Source organism: Eulemur rufifrons, chromosome 16 (genome assembly GCF_041146395.1).
Source record: "Eulemur rufifrons isolate Redbay chromosome 16, OSU_ERuf_1, whole genome shotgun sequence".
NCBI lineage: Eukaryota > Metazoa > Chordata > Mammalia > Primates > Lemuridae > Eulemur > Eulemur rufifrons.
Genome location: NC_090998.1, coordinates 10829650 through 10854729, shown reverse-complemented (window position 1 = coordinate 10854729; position 25080 = coordinate 10829650). Strand labels below are relative to the sequence as shown.

The following is a 25080-nucleotide window of genomic DNA, read 5'->3' as shown; positions in this document are numbered from 1 at the left end:
GGCTCCCCGGCAGGCAGAGACCAGAGACCGCCGCTGCCGGGGGGCGGGGGGGTTGGTGGGCAAAGCCGCCGGGGGCCACCGGCTGAAGAACCACCGACAAAAGTAGCGCAGAAGTACAGCGCAATTCGCTGATCGGGGATCGTTCGTGCCCCTCCCCCCTGGCACAGGTCCGTCACTTCTCGCCAAGGACTGTCTCAGCCGAGACTTCCCAGGTTCCAAGCTATTCTCCCGAAAAAGCCTCCTGTCTGCAATGCCCTACGTCTCGCTCGGTGATTCTGCTCTGGCTTGCGAGGGGATCTCCAAGCAATTGGGGGTGGAGGTCAGTGAGGAGCGCAAGCCGCTTTTCCCAAAGACTGCCCCCGCCCCACCTGGGGGCGGGCGCAGCCGCCTGCGCTCCGCTGGCTACTGTCTGTTCCGCGCCTTCCGCAGAGTTCCGCGATCTTAATTTCTGTTCACCTCAGACCTCACTTGCTCTGTTTGTCCCACGCTGATTCTCCGTGGATTCACACCGCTGTTCCTGTGTGGGAGCGGTCCTCTAGCATTGTGGCAGGTCCGGATCCACGGTTCCTCGCCGGAGCGCAGATCCAAGCAGTCACCGCCACTCCGCCATCTTCCTATTCAATCACTTATACCTTTTTTTTTCCCATAACATAGTCTCACTCTGTCACCCTGGCTAGAGTGCAGTGGTATCATCATAGCTCACTGCAACCTCCAGCTCCTGGGCTCAAGCAATCCTCCTGCCTCAGCCTCCTGAGTAGCTGGGACTACACGTGTGCACCACCACGCCCAGCTAATTTCTTTCTATTTTTAGTAGAGATGGGGTCTCACTCTTGCTCAGGCTGGTCTTGAACTGCTGGCCTCAAGTGATCCTCCCACCTTGGCCTCCCACACTGCTAGGATTACAAATGTGAGCCACCACGCCTGGCTTAGGTTTTCATTTTACAGTTTTAGTGGGTTACATTATTGATTCTTATCACAGTCTGCCATGAATTAGTATGAAACATCTTTGTGTAGAATGCAAGAATTTTACCCCATTCTGACCTTTGAGCCAGTAAGTTTGGAGTTTTCTTCGGGAGTCCTGGCCACTCTGCATCACATGGTTTGGGGTGCTCACAGGTAAAAGCTGTATAAATGCGAATCTTTTCCATTATGGTTCCTTTTTCTTAAGAGCTAAATTCCCTCCGGTTTCTACCTGCTTTTGGTCACTCTCCACTTTCTTCAAACAATGTTTTTGTATTTCATATTTCATCCACTGTTTTGAATCCCTATGTGGGGGACAATTTTTCCAATAATATTTATTCTAACATTACTAAACTGGAATTCCCATTTTGTTATTTTTAGTAATGTTATAAGCACTTTTGAATTCATTACGCAACTCAAAAACTTGGCACTAACCTTGCTACTTGGTAAGTTGCATCGTTCTCTTTTTTCTTTTTCTACAGTTATATTGAATTTGTATATATTTATAAATTTTATATATATTAATATATAATCAATATATGTTTATAATCATATCGATTAGCTGATATATAACCAAATTTTTAACCATTATATTGTATGCATTTATCCATACTACACATATATTTCTTTAGTTTGTTTTGACATCTGTATGTCATTCCATTGTGTGACTATCCCACAGTTTATTCATCCCCTCTCATGTTGATGGACATTTGGATTGGTTTTATATTTTTGTTCTTGTAAAGAGTGCTTCTATGAATGTTCATGTATTGCTCTTGATTGTACCTTGGAGTAAATATTGGCACATTGAAAATGAATGTGAATGTTTAATTTTAGATGCTAACACCACATTATTACTGAAAGTGGTAGACCATCTTACATTCCCACCACCATTCTATAAGAGATTCTGTAAAGCTGGGCATGGTGTCACATGCCTGTAGTCCCAGCTACTTAGGAGGCTGAAGCAGGAGATTTGCTCGAGCCCAAGTATGAGGCCAGCCTGGGCAACCTAAGTAAAACTCCATCAAAAAACTAGCAAACAACAAAAGATTCTGTGAATCCATATCCTCTACAACACTTAGTGTTGTCAAATATTTTTCCTAATTGAATGGGTTTAAAACAATATCACATGGTTTTAAATTCCTCAGTTATTAATGATATTAAGCATCTCCTCATATTTTTATTAGTTGAAAAATATTCCTCTTCTTGTAAATGTCTGTTCATGTCTTCATTCCTCTCATTACATTTTATTGATTTGTAGGCATTCTACACTTGGAATACCACTGAAGTAGACTACCTATATTTGACTACTATTAATTTATTAGAGAGATCTGTGGCCTTTGAATCTGTCCCTGCTTCCTGGCCACCTATTGAATGTGCAAACCCCTCCAAACTGGACCCCCTTATCCTCCTCCATTTCTCTTCCCTTATCACCTACCACCTTTCCCATATTATATGTGTATTTATTGCTTATATTTACTGTCTTGTCTTTATTAGTACATGTGGGCTGCAACATGAGAAATATAGAGATTGAAAGTAAGCATTTATGAACTTTCATAGCAATTTAAAATCATCATCATGTTTTCCTTATGTTAAACAAAGGATTATTCTCTAATGAATTAGAAATTTTTATAAAAACTGGTTCTTCACTACTTTGAAAAGCATGCTCTAGGATATCTATGCCTTCATGTCTGAACATTTGAAAAGCTCATTGAACAGAACAGAGAGGAAATACTACTGTCATATTCGAAGAAGTGTTTGTACTCTACACAAAATATAACTGCTAACAAAGATGATTTTTTTTCTATTTTAGTGAGATGGTGAGTGTGTTTTTCTAATGTGGGTGTTACTTTGTTTTATTGGTATTCCCACATTTATAGCTGAGCATGGTGTGTATCTCTTTGTTTTCTTTATACACATATATCATATGAAATCCAGCTTAATCCTTTGTGCTCTCAATTTTTATGTTTTGTGTCTTCCAGCCTGAAGTATGGTTATTAAATGTGTGCTCCACCTCTTTGGATTGTACACTGGCTGAGTGTGCAAGTCAATTTGTTAGAACAACCTCGGTTCATAACCTATTTGTTGATTCCTCGGTTTCTGGGTACTGTAAACGCATACCTTGAGTATTTTTGTACAGTAGTATTCCACATAAAATGATATTTTATACCTTCTGAAGTGAGTAAAGTTCTAGAAAACCATTAGATGAAACTATTCTAAAATCAAAGTAATATTTCCCAACAAATTTTTGGTATTTTGTTAAAATAAATGTAGAGTAGAGAATTGAGTCCAGAAACTGATACCAGAACTATAAACATATTTGTGAAAATAAAGTGGTAAGTGAGATCTGGCTGCTTGGAAACAGAGGGCAAAGGTTTCTGTTAAACAGTGAGCCCTTTCTTTCCAGGTATTTGCTGTACTACAGCATCTGCAAGGTAACAAGAGCCTTATTCATGTCTGTTCAGAGAATCTACAAGGGTGCTTAGTCTGGTACCTGAAATGCGTTAATTAATGTCGAAAATCACATTATCTTATCTTATTCTTGTCTATGACCAAGTGTTTTACAAGCATAATCTCAAAATATTTTTGACAGGTGAAACAATGAGTAGATTGTTACACAATTTCAGCATAGACCTGTCCTTCAGATAAAATCAGATAAACAGAAATTCAGTGTTATACCGGAAGTCAGACAAACCTAGATTAAAACTAGTCTTTGCTATATTTACTTGATGTGCTCCATGTAAAAATCAAACATCTTTGATCCTCACTTGTAAAATGGAGATGAATGTATCCATTTTATAGGTTTGTTGTCATTATTAAGGATTATGGATAACTTACATAAAAGTGTAAGAATCACTATGAGCACTCAACTGATAGGTATAATTACACTACAAAATACCACTAGGGGTTTGTGTGTGTCTGTGTGTTTAGCATGTATGTTAGTGAATCCTTTTGTTAGAAAATTCTTAAAGCAAACCCTTATGCAGAAAGAAAAAAGCAAACAAGAGAGCAGAGATTGGTGGGGCTGGTACAGGGAGGAATGAGCCAGCACCTCTCATGTCCCCAGCAAGCTTCCACGGCCATCTCGGGTGCACTTCACAGAGTCCTAGAGCTCTGGAGTAGATAGAGCATGGAGACCATTCTACTGGATGTTAAGGACCTTGAGGGCAAGAACTGAATCTTCTTTATTACCTGACACAGGTATGGCATGTGGTCTTGTGCTACAGATGATTGGCCACAGCGTACTGAATGGTTAGGTTGATTCAGCTCCACTACTTCTGAAGTTCTCTTTCCATATTTTACTGTGAAGTGTAGTTCTAACTGGAAGCTGAATTAGCAAACTCACATGCAAGCCCGTGTCATTTAAAGGATACAATGACAACATCATTATTTTTTCAGGTCTAGGTTGGAATTTGCGCTTGACACATAAAAAGATGATGAGTGATGAAAGTGACATGTTGGCTTCGGCATCAGAGAAGATGTATGGCATCAGAGCAGGTAATCTGCATCCTCTGAAAGACAAAATCATTGCCGGTCGCAGTGGCTCTTGCCTGTAGTCCCAGCATTCTGGGAGGCCGAGGTGTGAGGATCACTTGAGGTCAGGAGTTCAAGACCAGCCTGAGCAAGAGCGAGACCCCGTCTCTACTAAAAAATATAAAGAAATTCTCTGGACAACTAAACATGTATAGAAAAAATTAGCCGGGCATGGTGGCGCATGCCTGTAGTCCCAGCTTCTTGGGAGGCTGAGGCAGAAGGATTGCTTAAGCCCAGTAGTTTGCGGTTGCTGTGAGCTAGGCTGACGTCCTGGCACTCTAGCCCACGCAACAGAGCAAGACTCTGTCTCCAAAAAAACAAAAAAAAAAAAATACGGGATCATGACATTTACTCTGCTTGCTTGGCTTTTTCATTACAAGTCTCTTGTTACCTTTTCACTTTCTTACTTTCATTTCTGGGCTCTCTACAATGCCTTTGGCTTCCCATGGTTTCATTTCTTCATTTTCTCCTTATTTCTGTTATTCATTTTCTGCCAGAATTAGTCTCAAACTTAATTTTAAAATATCAGTAATTCCACTTCCATCCTAGGTCTTGGATCAAGGATAAAGAATCTGCACCTCAGGGGATTCTGGTGTACGTGGTCTGTGGACCACACTTTGAGGGACACTGCACTGCCCAGTATCCATGAACGTTCTCATCTCTTCCCTTGAATCGACGTTCACTTTCCACCGATGACTCTTACATTTATTTTGTTATTCTTTAGAGACAGGGTCTTGCTGTGTTGCCGAAGCTGGAGTGCAATGGCTGTTCGTAGGTGCAATCATAGCTCACTGCAGCCTCCAACTCCTGTGCTCAAGCCATCCTTGGGCCGCAGCCTCCCGAGTGGCTGGGACTACAGTTGTGCGTCACTGAGCCTGGCTTGTTCAATTTACATCTATTTACTATCCCAATTCTTTGCTAAGCTTCCAGTCCCTATTTCTAACTGACAACCAGATATCTCCTTGAAATGTCCTATAAGTACATCAGTGTTATCACTTAAAGCATTGAGCTCATTCACTGTCTTTCCTTGGAAGTTCCTCTAATAGTCTTTTTCTCAGTTCATTTTGTAACCCTCCGTCTACACTTTCCCAAGCCAGAAATTTAAATCATTTTAGACATTTTGTCCCTCATGTTCCCCATTTAGTTAATCAAGTTCTGCAAATTCTGCCTCCTCCCAGATTCTGCCTTTTCTTTTTATCCTCTCTAAAATCTGTCCTGTCTGTCCTACCATTATCTTTCTATGACCAAGTAACCTTTCCACATAACGCCCCTGAGACTCTTGCTTTCCCGCTCTAGTCTATCCTTCCCGACCCCACCAGAGTCTCCTTTCTAAAACACGGATCTCATCCTACCACTCCCTTGTCAAGGATCTTCAGCAGGTGTCTATCGTGGAAGCAGAGCAAAGGCTGTAAACCAGCACAGCTTTGTCTCACACCGTGGCAGAGGGGACTGACTAGCAAGTGAACCCTTGAGGTCTCCAGGAATGCTGGACACCTGAGGTCTCGTGTCACATTACAGTTTTTGTCTGAAGAGAGGAACTTTTATGTATTTAGGAACCCATTATAAGGAGGAGAGGGATTCATATGTACCAGTAGGTGGGGTTGTCACCCCGCAATGGTCAAGGTCAGAAGCAGTTGAGCTCTACTCCTCCTGGATTCTAGTTGTGCTGGCCCCACCTGCTTATTTTTTCTGGTCATAAATTTAACCTTATTCTGTTTGGTTGTTCTAAGTCCTGTTCAGAAGGTTCTTTTTCTCCCAAGGGAAGTGGCATGCCATAGTTTTTTATACTTCTATGTCCTGGAGACCCAACTTCAATTTAACCTCCTTTGTAAATTAGAGTACTGCATTCAGTTCTTGTAATATCATTTTCAAGAGTTCTTGGCAAGCTAAAACTTGTCTAGGGGGGGTGAACATGAACACCAAAAGTCTAACAACCAAATCTGGCAAGGAACAGGTTAAGTTTAATGTAGAAAAGTGTTTTCTCGCTCAGGGCGTGCAACATGCTTCCAAATACTAGTTGAAAATACTATGTGGAAAAGATATGGACTTACTCTGTCATGATTTCAGAAAATATTACTAGAACCAATTCTAGGCTTTTACCAGAGATCGTTACCGTACACTCTTAGAGAAACTCTAGTTGAGAGAAATGATATTTCTAGAATAGTGTTTGAAGGTTTTACATTTTATATATTGTATCATATTAGTGTCTTTATTTCTTAGCCCCCAGCAGGGTCTCAGACCCTTTCAGACAGTTATTAAGAAAGACAAACATTCCCCAGGTCCCACCTCAAACTAAGTCAGTGAGAAGCGTTGTGGGTAGGTAGGACCTGGGTTTATATGTTTTTAAATTAAGTTCGGTAATTCTCTAACTGGGGTGGGAGGGAGAGGAGGAGAAATGACTATAAATGTTTGGAAACTTTCTAAATATACATCTCTCCCCTATGCCCGCCTTGTTTTGTGAAGGCAATTTAACAGAAGGGACTGTCACGGACACATATATTTTTAATAATATCATCAGGTGATCCTAATGCTCAAAACTGCCCGAAGAGAACACCACAGCCTGACTGGGTTTTAATGCCCTTGTGTTCCTCCCTCCCCTCTCAGCCTACAGGGCTGCTAGGGGATTGATTCAGAGGGTTGTGTGATGTAGTCAGCACTGTGCCTAGCGTGTCAACAGTGACTATGATTAGAGTTTGGCAGATACTGGTCTAAATCATTTGGTCCAGTATTAGGAAAGTCAGTGGAATGGACTAGCTGAAAGAATTTCTGTTTCCATGGTCACAATTGATCAAGCCCGATGGCCAACTGGGGAGAGAACGCAGGCATTGGTTTGTGTGTATCATCCAATTGCAGCCCTTCAAACATGTGAGGTGATAACCTGACCATCACAGTGACTGATTTGTAAGTATAAATGTAGTATGTGTATCTGACGGAACTGAAAATAAAAATCAAAGCGATAGAGAGGTATATATGATTGTTTTCATAATGGGTTGTGGGTCAGTTGTATGAATTTAAAAGTAGTAGAATGTTTTCTCCTATAAGTAATAACAAACAAAAGTGGCTGTAAAACTTTTTTTTTTGAGACAGGGTTTCCCTGTGTTACCCAAGCTAGAGTGCAATGGCATCATCATAGCTCACTGTGACCTCCAGCTCCTGGGCTCAAGCCCTCCTCCTGCTTCAGCCTCCCAAGTAACTGGGACTACAGCCGTGAGCCACCATGCCCATCTAATTTTTCTATATTTTTATTGAAACAGGGGTCTCACTCTGTTACAGCCCAGGCTGGTCTTGAACCACTGGGCTCAAGCAATCCTCTTTCCTCAGCCTCCCAAAGTGCTGGGATTACAGGTGTGAGCCACTGTGCCCAGCGTGTAAAACTGTTTTTTAAGGCTGATATTAACAAGAGCATTTGATGCTGGGCTGCAAATGAAATCATAGGGGAAAAGTTTAGACACATATGCTTCGCACATACATACACAAATGCACACATGTAATTCTGTGAAATCTGGAGATTAAATTCCAGTAAGTTAAGTGGAAGGTGGCCTTCATGGCTTTGAAGTTGTGCTATGCAGCTTCTACTTCAGTATAAATCCTTTTCAGGGATTTTTGAAGATTTTATGGTCTGTATATGCATGGTTCCACTTGGCCTCATCTGCCACCTTATCCATGGTTTCCGTGAGGCCAGCACACCTCACACCAAAGTCCACCAGGCTCTTTATCTTTCTATACTACACAGTTGGCCTCCTTGTTAGGTATTGGACCATTGATATTTACCACCAATTATATGGTTTTTATTTTTGCACCAAATGGCTATGACTTATAGAGATTTACATGATTGAATTATTGTTTTCTTGTTCCTTGTTTTGATTATTCCTCAGTGTGGTTAGACTGGTTTATCGCCTTCAGCTCTGGTATTTTATCTAACATAAATCCCATTGTCTCTCTCTGTGATTTTTCCTTTAACCTAGATTCTAAGGCTCTGGAATATTCCAATGGGTTTCTGATTGCCTGTCTTCCACTTCTCTGTTCACAGGAAGCTTGCAAGCTCTGCACCTTGTGGAAGACCTGTCTGGACTGTTAGAGGGGATGGAAACAGATGAGAAGGAAGGCCTGAGATGCCAGATCCCACACTCAACAGCAGAAGTGCTTGTTCAATGGCTTCAGAATCCAATGGTAGATGTTACAGGCTGTGTTGTGAATCTTTTGTTGCTTATTCCAAAGTTCAGAACATAGCATAGGTGACTATAACAAGAAAAAAAAAATTGTAAGACAAGAGATTTACTCTGATTTTGTCCCTTAAGAGATTCCAATTTCATTTTGACTCTAAAGATAACTGTTTACAAAGTGCTGTTAGTCTGCGTTTTATGATTGCTGACAGGTCACCTGAGTTTGCCCATCAAAAGGGCTTTTAGACTGTGCCTGAATGGCCTACAGTGGCTCACCACAAACAGTCCTGTAAGAGAAAGAACCTTGCACATAACAGATGTTTTCTCAGTCACATTGGGAAGTTCACTCTGAAGCACCCGATGGCAATTCCAAATGGAAAGTGTAATGAATAGACACTTGAGAAAGCAACAGAGGTTTGTGGCAGTCCTTGATAGGAAGCGCCATCTAGTGGTTTATGGCAATCATTTCAATTCTAGTTCTTGAGTTAAATGGAGTTGAGTGTGACTCACTGAACAGCAAGGCCTCTTTCTAGGCATCCTTCCCCCAAATTGATGCCATGGAAGAGCTGCCCTTTCTCTGGTCTCAGTGGTAAATACCACGGTTTTAATATGTGATGATCACATAAAATCTAAAGAATATCACAAAAACAGATTCGAAGAGAAGGGTAGGAATGATAGTATTTCGTAAGCGTTTAAAGGACACTCAATTTTCAGTAAGATGCACTAATATGCTTGTGAGTTGATTGTGTTTATATAAAAACTAATGAACATGGTATGAAAGAATCAATTCTGATTTTGGATCTGTGGTGGAAATGAAGCCACTTGCTTAGGGAAGCTTGATAGTACAACCTGTTTTCATGTGATGTGGCATAAATACTTATGTTCCCACCCATTTTACCTGTCCCCTTCTGAGTGCAGATAGTACCATCCATCCTTTTATGCTGGTACAGCCACACCACCTTCACAACCAGAGATATTTTACTTTTTTAAAATATAGGATGGCTTGCCATTATACTTTATATTTACTTTGCAAGTTTGTCCTCCGGAGATTTAAGTGTCCAGGTTTGCTGATTTCTTTGGGGATGGCCTCCTGCTCTGAAATTAGGTGTTTTCTAACATATTCCTTAGCCCATTTTACATCCTATCTCACCCTTCTTTACTGCATGTTTTTCTGAATATTTAGCATGTAGTGAGAAAGGAATTTACTATTGTTAGAGGAACCTATTCTCCTAACCCACATCCAGAGGCCGCCAGTGACGGTAATAACTTAAGAGAGTACCTGTGGTTAAAGTTTTGACATTTTTTCAGAAATTGTCAATGGCACCACATCTTATTCAGAGTAATAGCCAAAGTGCTTACCGTGGGATGCAAGGCCTTATGGGATTGGTTCCCTGTGACTCTCGGACCTCACCTCTCATTACAATGCTTCCCCCTTTTCAGTCCACTCGAGGCACTTTGGCTGCTTCACTGATTCTGAAACATGCCAGGTAAACTGGCCACAGCGCCTGGGCTCGAGCAATTCTCCTGCCTCAGCTTCTTGAGTAGCTGGGACTACAGGCAAGCACAACACCCAGCTACTTTTTTCTATTTTCTTGCTTCGGCTGGTCTTGAACTCCCAACCTCAAGCAATCTTTCTGCCTCGACATCCCAGAGTGCTAGGATTACAGGCGTGAACCACCACATCCGGCCTCGGTTGCTTTTTAAATTGAACTCTAGATGGCCCCATTTAACTATTTTGGATTCCAACTGGCTTTTATTCCTATTGTATTTGAATAAGAAATGAGGAAATCTAATGGGATCATATATTTTATGGTTATGAACCATTTAAAAGCTATTAAAAGTCACATATACCACTACATGTTTCCAAATGATGTTTTTATGTGTCTTTCATGACTTGCATATGACCGCAGAGAAAAGAAAAAAATTCTATACTTTCTTTCTCAATCTCTATTTCCTGTGGCATTTATACCATGCGTAAATATACCCAAATCATATTTAAAAGCGGGGGCAGGAGGGAGGGGACGAAAGAGTGAGCATCAATATATGCAGAGGAGCCAGGTGCTAGGGAGGGCACAAGACGATTTGCAGGCTCTGCCCAGGAGCTGAACATGCCATTGTACAGACAAGCAAACTCACAAGAAGTTAATGAGTTTAAGACAGAAAGTGATAAAATGCTGATAAGCATGGCTAGTCAGTGCTACCAGGGACGTCATTTGTGGACTGCGTGTTTGAGTTTTCTGGGGCAGAGAGAAGGGCTTCAACAGTTCTGGGTGTCCACCGCACACTCACAAAACTTTGCCTGCTCCTGGGTGTGGGTTTACTGTCAATGAAGAATATTACCAGCCACCGTTCCTTTGGGGTCATTATTCTCTCCTTGATAAGAAATTGTTGTGTAGTTTGGCGAAAACATGTCTAAAGGCTTCATGTGCCTGTCTTAACCTATTTTGAGGTAAATGAACCAAATTCCATTCTCCTATTTTCTGTTTGGCAATGACAGCTGTGCTGAATTCAGTTCAGGCTCCTTGGATTAAAGACACGTGACTTTCATTTGCCCACAATACATCGATCTTAAAGAGGGTCAACCTCACCCATATTATTTCCTTTTTCAGACAAATGGACACCTTCCTGGGAACGGAGACGTGTATCAGGAAAGGCTGGCACGTTTAGAAAATAATACAGAATCCTTCATTCATCAGGCAAGTGATTTTAAAGTGTTGATCTTTCCTCACAACATACTTATAAAGACTATTTTAAACTGGGATGACAAATTCCAATGCTTACAGTCCCCAGACTGGTCATGGCAGTAAGTGCAGCAGGGAATGGTGAGGCTGGGGCAGCACAGGGCCGTGTGCACGCAGTCTGGAGGGAGCCGCCCTGACTCAGCCTCAGCTCCTCCAGGGCCAGTCTGAATAGAGGCCCAGTGTCATCTGAGGTGACTTTTTGATCTCATCTGTCATCTGATCTGATTTTCAATATATAGCAGGAATTCAAACATATGAATATCTGTAGTATAAAAATCTGAAAATTATTGTATATTTCTGAATCTGGATATAGACTTTTAATTTTTTCAAATGATACCATGGGCCAGACAAAACACAACAGTGAGTGGATCTTGCTTGTGGGCTAAATTTGAGTTTGTTTCTTTATAATGTTTTAAAATGTTTGGCAGTTATTTGTCTTTTGTATTTTGAGCTAAATGAATTGACGTATATTTTCTAGGCTGGTGATTATTGAGGAAAAACTCAGAGATTTGCAATAAGCACTGAGGTTGAAGGAATCACCCAATAGCTAGATCCTCACAGGCCTTTGAATGTGTTGAGTTCTGATCTGAATCATCTTGAAAGATCTCATGGAATTTGAATTTTCTGGTTTCTTTTCCTTATTCTTCTTGAAGTATCCTAATTGGAATAGTCCTTGATAATTTCTCTTTCAAACATTAACTTCATTTCCTCTCTGAACCTCTAATACTATGGTCCCCTGTCCCCAGAAAGATAATTAGTATGCACACACACTCTCTCATAAATGGTTGAAATGGTCTTAACCTATAAAGCACTGTACATCCCTAATCAATGCTAACTTTCTCCGAAATTGTATAGGACTCTTTAGATCAAAAAGCTACATATAAATAGGAATGTGAAGGACCACTGTCACCTTGTAAATTTTCAGATTATTCTTCTTTACAACCGTCTGAGTGGTGGGATCATTGCAGTGCTTGTTCCATTTAGAGAAATAAAGTATGCAGTAGGACCCACATTCTTTCTAACTCGTTGCTGTATTTTACTCCAAATACAGATAAGTGTGTTAGCAGGCCAGCTGGAGGCTCAGCGGGAGAAGATTAGAGATTTGGAGCTTTGTGTCCAAGAGCACAGAGAGAAGTTGAATGCCACAGAAGAAATGCTGCTGCAGGCTCGTGCGGAAGCCAGCACCAAGGTGGGCTATTTCAGCTGAGTTATTTGAGATGCTACATTTCTATGTTGTGTTTGCTGTGAGGCAGCAGTAAATTTGGAGATTGACTTAGACCAGCACATTTTGTGCAAACACCTAGAATAGCAGAGTCTCAAAACACACACACAATATAAAATATTTATGTCATTAGCATCTGGAATAAAATATTAATAGGATTTTAGGTTATTTTAATTTTTTTTCTTTCTTTTTTTTTTTTTGGCATTCAGGTGGTTTTCTAACTCTCATCCAAGAGCATATATTTTATGATTAAGAAAAAAGACAAGTACTACATATGACTTTTGTTATTGGGGAAACAAACTGATAATGTATATAGACATGTGCCCGCACACACGGTGCTCACATATGAGAGGCTCTGTAATATAGCAGATAACGTACACACTGGAGCAAAACACTCAGGTCTGAATTCCTGGTCTGCCATGCCCTTGCTGTATAACTTTCGGAAAATTCTTAACCTTTCTGTTTGTCAGCTTCCTCATCTTTTGAATAAAGATAATAGGAATTTCTACCTCATAAGATTGCCAGGAGGATTAAAAGACTATATGTCACAACAACACCTGGCACATAGTAAACACAATGTCACCATCATCATCATCAATGTTATCATCAGGCTTAAGAATATATAAGGTTTATATATGTGTGTGTATCTACATAATATGTATAACTATGTAACTACATAACATCTATATAACTCCCCCAAAATACTGACATGTGTTTATTGATTCTCAAAGAAGGGTAACTAAAGTTAATAATGTTTTAATTGTATATATTCAGTAATTATACTTTACTGCATCCTTTACTTGATTGGTGCTGCTTTGTACACATAAATGAAATAAACTCACATGTGGCTGCTTCTAATAAAACAATTTTCAATGTATCTCTTAAATTCTAATAGGAACTTCTGAGCAGAACTTCTTTTAAAACTGAGAGATTGCATCTGTTGGCTGAAATTTGTGACTTGAAGTTAAAAGTGATGGCTGTGGAGAAGGACAAAGTGGATTATGAAGACAGGTTTAGAGACATAGAGGTGAACCCGTCTCTCTGTCTGTCTCTCTTTTCCCACCCCCACCTCTCACCTACAGTCCTATGGCAAAGTTGAAATTCCTTGGAGGTGTGTGCAGGGGAGGTAGTTAATTACTCTATGCCCTCACCCTGCTTCGTTTTAAGAATAAACTTTATTTACATTGACATCTGATCACTAAATGCAAATGGCAATTTTTATTTAAAAAAAATTTTGTTAAGACTTTTGATATGCAATATTAATCTTTCCATTACCCTTTAAAAATACTTTTGACTTTAGGATATTTGGATCATCCATCCATCCATCCATCCATTTGTCCATACTGGTTTTCTTAATTTTGTAAATAATGCATTTAAATGCATGGTTTTACTAGTAATTATTTAGGCACCCTGATGATTTACTATGTCATTGGATTTTGCTTATTTGTATCGAGAAGATGCTTATATTATCATAAAATCACAGAACTTTTGGAGGTCAGTTAATTAGGCCTTCTACTTTTGGTCTATTCAACACACAAATCATTCCAGTTAAATAAGGCTTACTATACCTTTATTAATTTGAGGTGTATTCTACACCTTGAAGTACCCATTTTAGTGGATAAACAAGCTTTTTGTTTGTTTTCTCTATTTTATTGTTAATCTAGGCCTTCTAGTTTGTTTGTTTTGTGGGTTGGAGGAGAGAGCATATCCTTCTGAAATCTATTCATTTGAAATGAAATGTAAAGACCTGCAGCAATTCCTTCTGAGGGCCATCTTCCCTCCTTTTTTCTGTTTTCTTTCTTTGGTTGGAATGTGGAGAGGTGTCACACTGGATTAGAAGATGGATACCAAGAAGGAGAGAGGAGAGGAAATGCTTTATTCTTCCTCTCTATCTTTATCTCAGACATTTATTTTATGCTGACTGTATGCCATCATGATACCGGGCACATTACCTATATTATCCACTCTATGAAAGGTCTTTATAGAGTTGGAGATAATGAGGTTTACTCCATTGCTATTTTCAAAATCAAATTTTCTGTCAAAATCCAACTGTAATGGGAAGTCTTGGTATATGTCTTGCTTCCTCCCCAAGCAAAAGGAAATCTCTTACTGGGTTCATGTTTTAATCTTAAAGCTCTTTGTCAATCACCTATATGAGCATGTTTCTCATCTGATTGAGACAGGAGCTCTTTTTTTTTTTTTTTTTTTTGAGACAGAGTCTCACTCTGTTGCCCAGGCTAGAGTGAGTGCTGTGGCGTCAGCCTAGCTCACAGCAACCTCAAACTCCTGAGCTCAAGCGATCCTCGAGACAGGAGCTCTTAATATAAGACTTAGAAAGTTACTCAGTTTTAAAATTCTTGCTTTTGTGCTTTCTTTAAAAATCTGCTCTGATGTTTTCCTCTTTCTCCTCTTTTTTGTCGTTCCCTGATCCCTTAGTTGCTATAAAAGGCAGTAGTAGAACTCAGTCAACAGATAAACAACAGGGCAGTGGGGCTAGCTCTGCTGCAGGGAAGAAATTACGGTAGATGGGCACAGAGGTGGCCTTTCTCCGTGTGCACGCAAGGTCTAGGGGAAGTCTTAGCCTGCATGACTGTTGTTAGTTTAACTTGGGTACAAGATGGTAACCAAATGTTTTTGGGTTTTTTTTGAGGGGTAAGACTCCAGAGTAATATTTACATCCCTTGAGTTTGGCTGCCGTTTGTATCAAACTTTTCCCCCACTGCTTCCTTACTTTCCCATGCATTCCCAATCACATGCAAAGTGATCTTGTCATCAAACTTCCAGTAAACTCAATGCCTGATCATTTTCTAATAAAAATTCAATGCTATTGGTAAAACATAGTACGCATGTAGTGGGAGATTATGGAAGAGTTGATAAACTTTGTGATGTTATATATAAAAATAATTAAAATAGTGCTCAGAATTAAAACTGAATTGAATATTATTATGTTCCTGTTATTCTTTCCTTCATAAAAGCAAAATATTTCCCTGGATATTTCCTGAATTCAAAATATTTAACTTTGTCTTAGAATTTTCGATTATTTTGATATTAATTTGTAAGAAAATATTGCCGCGAGGAAGAAGTATAGGCATTTCCAAAGGATTAGGAATAAAAGTCTTTAAACCTTGGAAAATTCAGGACTTGCCTGTCTCAGTTATTATAGATGGGAGATGGTTAGCATCGCTCACCACTGCCCCCTTCTGGTGAGAACACACACGTCAGAGATGGAGTTCCTTGGGAGCTCTGAAGAGTTCTCGGAAAAGGGAAACTTAATAGGGATTTTCTTTTTTAAAGAACTGAACTTTTGATAAGAAATTAATTAAAATAATTTGTATTTTATTGTTAAAAGTTTCACATGAAGGTGCTATTTCCAGATTTTCCAGCCTGAGTTGTCACGGGAAGAGAAGATTTTTTTTTTTTTTTTTCAGCGTGAAAATCTGGATTCATGTTTAAAGTGTTGCTGCAAAAGATAATGAGGTAGTTTTTTTAAAATAGGAAAAGGATACCAGTTTGTAACTCCATTTTCTTCAGTTGTTTTTTCTTTGCAAATTGTCACTATTTCTGAAAGTGGTAAAGTATAACTATATATTTATGTGGAGTTGCCATACAAAGGAAAAATTTTATAAAATTGTGTAATGGCTATTTTGTAAATAAACATACAGCTACGATTTCCCATTTTCCCTATGTGTGGAGACCTTTGGGACACCTTCTAAATATACATCCACATACCCCATATTGATGAAGGGAGATCACTAAGGAGTCATATCATGCAGAAATGATTCATTTAAATAAGTGAGAGAAACTGGCTTATTTTAAAAACTTGAATCCTGAGCTGTTAGATAAGGAATCACAAATAAAATGTTATTGAATCATGTGAAACAGTTCTTGACCTCATTCATAAAAGGAGAAAATAGATTTTTCTGTTATTGAAATATAATTATTAAGGAGTAATTACATAATAATGGTAGGTAGTACTTTTCCCCACTTTACAAGAGATCACAATATAAAAGCCTGTGGGTTTGCTGGGAAGTGTATTTCATTGTAGCGTCCCTTTCCTAGTGTTTGTGAACTTTAATTATTACACTTGGAAGTTTAGAATAATCCCTGTTCACAAAGTTTTACTTTTTATAGTATTGTTCTGGTTTTTTTTTTTTTTTTTTTTTTTTGCACGCTTGTATAATTCTATTATGTAGTTTATGAATTAGTGGCCTCTTGTAAAAAGAGAGGAGCCAAACATATTCACCATTAGAGGGATTGTTGTTGCTTATGATAAAAAAATGGCCTCCTGCACAGAATATTTGAGCTTCTCTTTTGGAGGAGTTGTTACTGTTTAGCACTCTAATTTCCTTTTCCTACTTTCTAGGCTCTGGCCATAAATACGAGACTACTCCTTAGAATATTTAGGCAAGTTTTACAAGTAAATTAGTCTGTTGTAAGAAGTGTCTATAGGAAAGGTGTCAAATTGTATTGTATTATGAAAACATCAGGATTGCTTTCTCTTTCATTCTACAAATATAAAATTGTAGTATAATACTGAATATATGTGTAAACTATAGGCCCTCATCCACCTTCAAGTGGAAAATCTGGTTTAAAGGATTCAAATTTTACTCCATTCTCCCAGACTGGGTTGATAAGCAATCTGTATTTTTGTAGACAAATGAAAAAATTATAAAAAATATTTTTATAAATACCCATATATCACTGAAAAAGCCCTAAAGGTAAATGGCATTACTAAAGAATGTGGCTTATTTTAAAAGACGGAGTTCGTGTAGTCAATTTTAGTCTAGAAATATCTGATAGATCATAGTAAGTCAGATATTAAGCTACCTTTCTTAATCAAAATTATAGTCACCTTTTATTTTCATAAGCCCCTCACTTTAGAGCAGGGCATTGGGGATTTAAAGCAGTGTTTTAAATGGAAAGATGTGTTGGTTCTTAAGGGATACGTTCATTTCCATTTGTCTCATCTAATTCATACAACTTTAACCTAGGCGCCATTGACTTCTTTAAATTACCAAGCTGCTATTTTGGAATAGATAACTGTGTTACCACTTTCCTAATGTATTTCCTTGTTTCTTTTTGGACAGAGGCTAATTCAGGAGGTCAATGATTCGAGGTTAAAAGTCAGTGAAATGGACAGTGAAAGAACTGAGTACGAAAAAAAGCTTAAATCAACCAAAGTAAGTTTTCTCACTGGTTAAAAGATTTAAAAAAATGGTTCTACTACTCATGTATAACCAGTAATATAAGTAAAATATGTTTTCTGCTTAATATATGAGGAAGAAGGTATTTTGTAAGTGAATGAAGTTTTCCCCGAAGCTGGGAAGCTTCTTGAATTTAAACACTGGTGTTCTGAATAAAAACCAGGGCTTAACTAATGTGACAGAACATAACCTGTCATTTCTGTAAGTGACAGCCAACCTCCTTTCTAAACTGATGCTATTCTCTTGGTTCTTTAGCTTGTCTTTTTCTATTAATATCTATAGTTTGCTTTCACTCCTCTGTCTCTGTCTGTACCAGTCTTGAATGGCCAAGCTTTCTAGCATGAAAATCAAGGTGGGTCAGCAGACGGAACAAAAATGGGAGAAAATCAACAGATGGAACAAAAATGGGAGTCACTGATGGGGCAGAAGACTTGGGTCATGGGATCCACGGCCTGTTGCTTTCTGTCTTGTGTCGTTTTGCTGTGATGGTGGTTTTAGTGGTGTGTGCATTCATTTTGTATGTGCGTCACCTGTTTAGGAAAAATACATTTCAAGCTGATTAAAGGGATGGCGTGATCCCTAATATTGTTTTCAGAAAGATATGAAATAGTGAAAAATAATAAGCAGGTGAATAAAAGTATTAATTTAGAAATTAAATCTAACAGTCTTAGACTATCTGAGACCCAACCATGGTAAAATAATTGTAGAAGCTCACCTCTGAAAGAATTCTCTTGCATATCAACAGCAGAGACAGCTTTTCTCCTTAGCAACTTACTTGAAGGTAAATAAATATACAGCACTTTACTATATCATGGCAGTGAATAAAAATTACTGCTTAGAAACAGTACTGTGAGAAAAGGGCAGTATTTTTGCTAGTGCTACTGAAAATTTCTTGTACTTGTCGTCCACTCTTGCTGTAAGTCAGCCTAACGTTTTTGGAGAGCTATGTTTTCACATAGTATCATGTGTAATAAATATCTTTAGAAACCTCTGAAAATGAAATGGGTTATTGAATATAAAGATATACCTATTATCATTGCATAACTCTATTTTTCATGTTAAATGCAGCCAACAAAAGTTAAATTTGCTAAAGCTAATTCTTTACTAAAGTAAAACTGACATTAAAACATTAATAAGTAGGTCAATGGACTTGGAATCTTTTACAGTTGCGTAGTTAAAAAATAAAAAGAGGACTTAAAAGTGTGTTTCCTAAATGTATTTTTTCCCATTGATTTTAGGAGATTCTGTTCTTTCATCTTAGTGATGAAGATGAATTATTTAGTTCTGAGATTTGGCTAAAGTTGGTCATGACTTGCTACTATACCCACTACGTAAGCTCTCTGCTTGTCCAAGGAGCATGAGTGCTATCTTGAAACGCTGAGTGAATGTCAAGAAAGTCTCTTCCAATTTGGATTTATTTTGCTTTCATGACACTGAATATCTAATTTGATTATCTTCCTTGATTAACTTATATATATATATATATATATATACACACATATTGTTTTTTAGTATTTAACATGAGATTTAATCTTTAGGGCTCTCTTGGTCTTAATTACACTGTAAAAGATCTATTTTTAATTTGATCACAACGAAACTTGAAATAAATAAAGCATGACTATTATTAATTGGACTTCTATTAATAGTCTTGCTTCCTGCTTCTCATTGCCCCTGATTTCAGATGTTTGTGTCTGAATTCTTGTAGATTGTTGCTTCATCTGTAAAATCTAATTATTGATTTAAAGAGCTCAGATGCTTTCTGAATATTCTCTTTTAGTCATAATCTACTGTTTTAAAATGAATTTATAATTTATAGGATGAAGTGGCATCTTCAAAACAACGACTGGAAGAAAAGGAATCTGAAATAAGAAGGCTACAAAAAAAATTTGTTTGCAAGATGAAAAGAAAAGAGATTGAAATTCTCAATAGAGGTAAGAATGTATGTTTAACATTTGTTTTCTTGTTAAAATCCTCCAAAATCTGTAAAGAGACTGATGTTAGTCAATGTGTAATTTTAGCATCAAAGAGAGAGTACCATAAACCAGCTCGGCCCAGGCCTGCAGGGGATTCTCCACAACTCTTTACTGTGCCTGGGAATCCATTACCTTCCTCTTCTGCAGCTGGAGAAGGACAATTCCGTACTTTATTGGGTGGTCCTTTTAGATTACTAAATTGTAAATTCTCATCACGAGAATGGCACACTGAATTGGGAATATACACATTCAGATACTGAGGCTGGAGAGAAAGTTGAGGCCCAGTCATTTTAATGCCACCTACTTATAAATGAGTAAAGCCATTATTTAGTGATGAGCTTATAGAGTTGGGTGAGCTTGTCAAGAGATCCTGCAGAGTGAACTTAGAACAGACTCTTGGAGCAGAATGGAGGAGGAGAAGAGAACAGGAGTGCTACAGCAAAGAAGGAACTATCAGTTGACAGATCTAGGAGAAGGAGAGTATCGTGACATGATGCTAAAAGAGATGATTTTAAAGGATGTAGGAAGTAGTTCAACGGTACCAAATGCCACAGCAATGTTGAGACTAATTTTATTAATATTATGAATTCAAATCACTTGAGGAAAGAATATGGCAATCCTTCACACTCTTTTAATCTTCAAAGGAGTTGCAATTTTAAGTTTATTAACTTTACTCACAATAAACTGTAGAGCAGAACATACATTTGTGTTCCATATTTAATATTTACGGGGTGCTCTTTGTAAATCACTGATTTATAGACCAACAGAAGAAGAATTCTTAACAGTTGCTAACACCAAGAAAATTAACACCTAATCCTGTTCATACCATATTTAAAAATTCATCAAATCTTTGTTCTGTTCTTGGCATAGCTGACACAGAAAAGGAGACAGCAGAGCACCTGGATCTGGCTGCATCCTCTAAGCAGAAAGGTTCACGGGGGAACAGTACCTCTTTGGGATCTCCACCATCTCAGGATTCCAAAAAGAAATTCAGAGGTATCATGAAACTCTTTCGAAGGTAAGTAAAAGAGTGAGCAAGTCAACTGGGCCTTGTCTTACATGTGGCTCAAATGTAGCGATAATTGGAAAACTGGCTAAAAATGGGTATGGAATTGTAAGACTTTTATATTCTTATTATGGAAGGAAGGTTGTGATTTGGGATTCATTAACTCACTGGGTCTCAGTTAGAGTTTAAACTTGTATGTGTAAGTTAATGACATACAAAGAGGATAGGCTGCAATATATGTGCCAGCTAAAAATGTTCTGATTAGCAAGTCTAAGGCCTCCCTAGGTATTAATAAGGCAATGTGTGTTGTGTCTTCTTCAGATGTTGGAGAAGTTAGTTGTCAACAACATTCAATGCAGATAGCATGTCTGAGTCTGAATTCAAAAGAAGAGGGACAGGGGCAACTGCAGGGCCCCCATTGGATTGGCCTTGAGATTTGGGACAGTCTAGCAAGTAAGAACAGCCAAACTAATGGACTTTTGCATCTGTACTACTCCTCAAAGCCTCATGAGCTCCTGTAGTAGTACTGTCATTGGGTTAAACAAAGTCATTGGTTATGCTGGGCTACTGGATGGGTCCATTATCTCTAGAGTGGTGCAATTTGTCAATGGTTGGTGAACAACTATACAGAAGGTGAGGGCTATGGGAACTAGTTGAGGAGCCAGAGCTAAAGCGTCAACAACATCTGTATCAGAACGGTTCTTGGACTTAAATTCTACACAGACAATAATTATAAGTACTCTTTAGCATAGCTTTGGAAAGATGGGATGGCATGGTGGTTAAGAGTAGGCTCTAAAATGAGACAACTAGGATTTGATTTCTGGCCTTACGACTTTCTACCAGTTGAGTGACCTTGAGCAATGACTTCCGTGCTCTGTGCCTTAGTTTTCTCATCATAGTAATTAGTACCTACTCGAAAAGGGGATTGTGAAGATTAAATGACTTAGTATGTGTTAAGTGTCTGGCAGACAATAACTACTCAACAAGCATTAGTAATTCATGGAGACTCTGAAAGCACTTAAAGAAATAAATTCTACCAGAATTCTTAGATTTATCAAGACTACATAATGTTTTATGTATTAAGAATGGTTGGGCATGGTGGCTCATACCTGTAATCCCAGCACTTTGGGAGGCAAAGGCGAGAGGATCACTTGAGGCCAGGAGTTCAAGACCAGCCTGAGCAACATAGCCAGACTCTGTCTCTACAAAAAATGGAAAAGTTAGGTTGTGGTGGTCCTTGCCTGTAGTCCCAGCTACTCAGGAGACTGAGGTAGGAGGATCACTTGAGCCCAGGAGTTTGAGGCTGCAGTGAGCTATGATTGTGCCACTGAAACAAGACGATGGTAAAGAATATGTTTGTGCAGTGGAATTGAGACAGGCATCAGGAAGTGCATCTAAGAAAGCCTCTGGAACTGGTTTGGACATGCACCTGTGTGACAAAGGTGATTTGGACTGGTTAGAGCCCGTAAATATAATCCTATATATCTCTTTGAATGTGCTTCCAGCACTCAAACACTAAGTGGAAACTTTGTACACTGCGCCTGCTAATCAGGGATTATCTCCTCAGATAACTAAAAATAAAGATAATAAAGTAATAGTAAGTACTTTCAGATCACTTGCTACATTCCAGGTACTATCCTAAGCACTTACTGGATAGTAATGTTCATGGAAATCTTAAGACATAGAGAGTGTTGTTATCCTCATTTTAAAGATAAGAAATCTGAGGCGTGGAGAGTGTGCATGACTTGCCCAGGGTCTCCAACCTGTCAGGCCGGCTCCAAAGCCTGTGTTATTTAGCTGTCTTCTACCCTCTCAGTATTAGGGAAATCTATGTATTAAAACAAGTCAGAAATGGACAGGTCATCCTAACCTTTTATATTAAACTCGCGAGACTGCATATAGCTCTCTTACCCAGAACTCCTTTTGGTACTGTTACCAAAGTCATTAGACTAGATGTGTCAGTCAAATGTTGCTTCTAATTTTTCACTTCTAATAGCGCTGAGAGGAGATGATCATGAAAAGTGTCCCGTTGCTCCTACCCCATTCAATACCATTTGCATTATCTCTTCTTAGAGTTTTGTTCATTTTGCTGCACATTCCTTGAAATTATGAAAATGAGTATGTCATGTTGTGGTTTGTTTGCAGATGGAAAATTCAGAAGGGACAGTGAGACAAATGGATGCGTTCTCTGAAGGCATCGACAATCTGACAGTAAGTTGGTAAAATGAATTGAAAATATTATTTTAAAAATGTCTTTCAGAATAACCCCAAAGGACGGCACGCATTTTGGGGAATGCACAGTTCTGAGCTCCGGGCTTTCAGTGTGTGACTCCCCATGTCCTTGTTTTCCAGCCCCTGTTAAAAGAAGACGACATGTTTAAAGACTTTGCTGCCCACTCCCCCAGTGCCAGCATCACAGACAGACTCAGATGTTTGACCCCAGCACCTGGACACTTGTGAATGAGAGTGTAATTGTTTTTCCCTATTTAATGTACAAATCTGTAATATATTCTGTTTAATAAAGTGTTGCGTTTAAGATGAGGCTTTTATCACAGTTTTTTGATTCACATCCACAGTATGGAGCATTTGGGGAGCAGGAACCAGTGTGTGAATGATTTTGTCACATCTGGGTTCACTGCAGCTGCGTAAGTATGACATTTTGTGCTTTCAAAATCGGTATGTGGGATTCCTTTAAAAAGCATTCAGTGTACCACTAAATGCCAGCCACGCCTCTACTTGCCTCTTCTTGTCTTTTTATGTATTTTTCTAAATATATGTGTATAGACAGTGTGGAGAAAATAGAGCACTTTTTTTGTGACATAAGGAAGTTGGTGAAAAGATCACATTTTAAAAAAAATACGGTGATCAAAATTTCTTATACCAGCTGGTTCCTGAAGAGGTCAGAATGATCTTTCTTTCACCACAACTGAATTTTAACAATGTTGATCATTGGGGCTAAATTAATATATAGGAAAAACTCCTCTTTTGATGAAACACCACAAAATTGTTGAGCAGTTAAAGAATTTCAGCCATAATCGTGTAATCCTTTTATCTCATAAGGAAGAACTCGAGGGACATTAGTATACTATTAACTTGACTATATCTATAAGCTCCTTCTTCCAAAAAATTTGTAGAAATAATTTCTGAATAATCCAAAAACAAAACAAAAATCTTTACAGTGTTAAGTTTCTTATTTTTGTCTTTTAAAATACATGATTACATCAAAATAATAATAATCTGCCTAAACATATTAAGTGTACATTTCTTGGGCTATCAGTGAATGGAGCTTTTTAAAAATCTGAATATTTTTCTGAATATTATGTTTCAATCAGAGTTCAAAAAATTGAGGCTGCAAAATGAGTTTTATAATGGCTATTTGGTGACGATAAAATGGAGTTCATGTTTTTCTGTAGCTAGCAATGGGCCCCAATATTCTTTGTAAGGAAAATAGAAAGCTGCAACAAAAATCTCCCATTGTATTTATTTTTTTAGGAATATTAGAAAAAATATTCTATTTTTTATTCAGTGCTACGTAATTCCTCATGGTAGCCTACCATTCATTACTTGGTACCTGTATTGGCCTCTTACTGTAGTTGGGTTTTATTTTATTGTTTTGAAACACAGTCTCGTTCTGTTACCCGGGCTAGAGTGAATGCCGTGGCATCAGCCTAGCTCACAGCAACCTCCAACTCCTGGGCCCAAGCTATACTTCTGTCTCAGCCTCCTGAGTAGCTGGGACTACAGGCCTGCGCCAGCATGCCTGGCTAATTTTTTTCTATATATATTTTTAGTTGGCCAGATAATTTCTTTCTATTTTTAGTAGAAATGGGGGTCTCGCTCTTTCTCAGGCTGGTCTCCAACTCCTGAGCTCAAGCGATCCACCCGCCTCAGCCTCCCAGAGTGCTAGGATTACAGGCGTGAGCCACCGTGCCCAGCCTGGGTTTTATTTTAATATGACTATGTGTCACCACTTGAAAAACTCAATTTGTTGTTATTAACAGAACCCGATTGAGAATACCAGAAGACGGTTACAGATGCCAAAAATTCTTTATTCAGGACAATATAACATAACTAATTGATGATACATAATAAGGTTGAAAAATTTTTGATGTATTTTATCTACAAATATCATGCACTGCTGATATTTGTTATGGTCTGAGACATGAGAAATGACCACTTAAAGACCAAATTGAGCCAAATCAGGAGGCTTTATTAGCTGGCCAGCGACTACTCCCTGTACTGCCAAAGGCGGCGGCACAGAGAGCAGTTTTGAGCTTTTG

General features: G+C 38.6%; 1 protein-coding gene across 1 annotated transcript; it reads left to right on the top strand.

The window, feature by feature from the left end:
• Positions 1-4391: 4391 nt before the first annotated feature.
• LOC138396846 (liprin-beta-1-like) lies at positions 4392-23260 on the top strand. The gene is given in 13 exon segments (XM_069490533.1): positions 4392-4455; positions 8457-8486; positions 8489-8661; positions 11264-11350; positions 12447-12560; positions 13513-13644; positions 17705-17797; positions 19638-19803; positions 20665-20812; positions 21122-21132; positions 22114-22265; positions 22946-23011; positions 23153-23260. Coding segments are annotated over 13 exon segments (1344 nt in total).
• The last annotated feature ends 1820 nt before the right edge of the window (positions 23261-25080 follow it).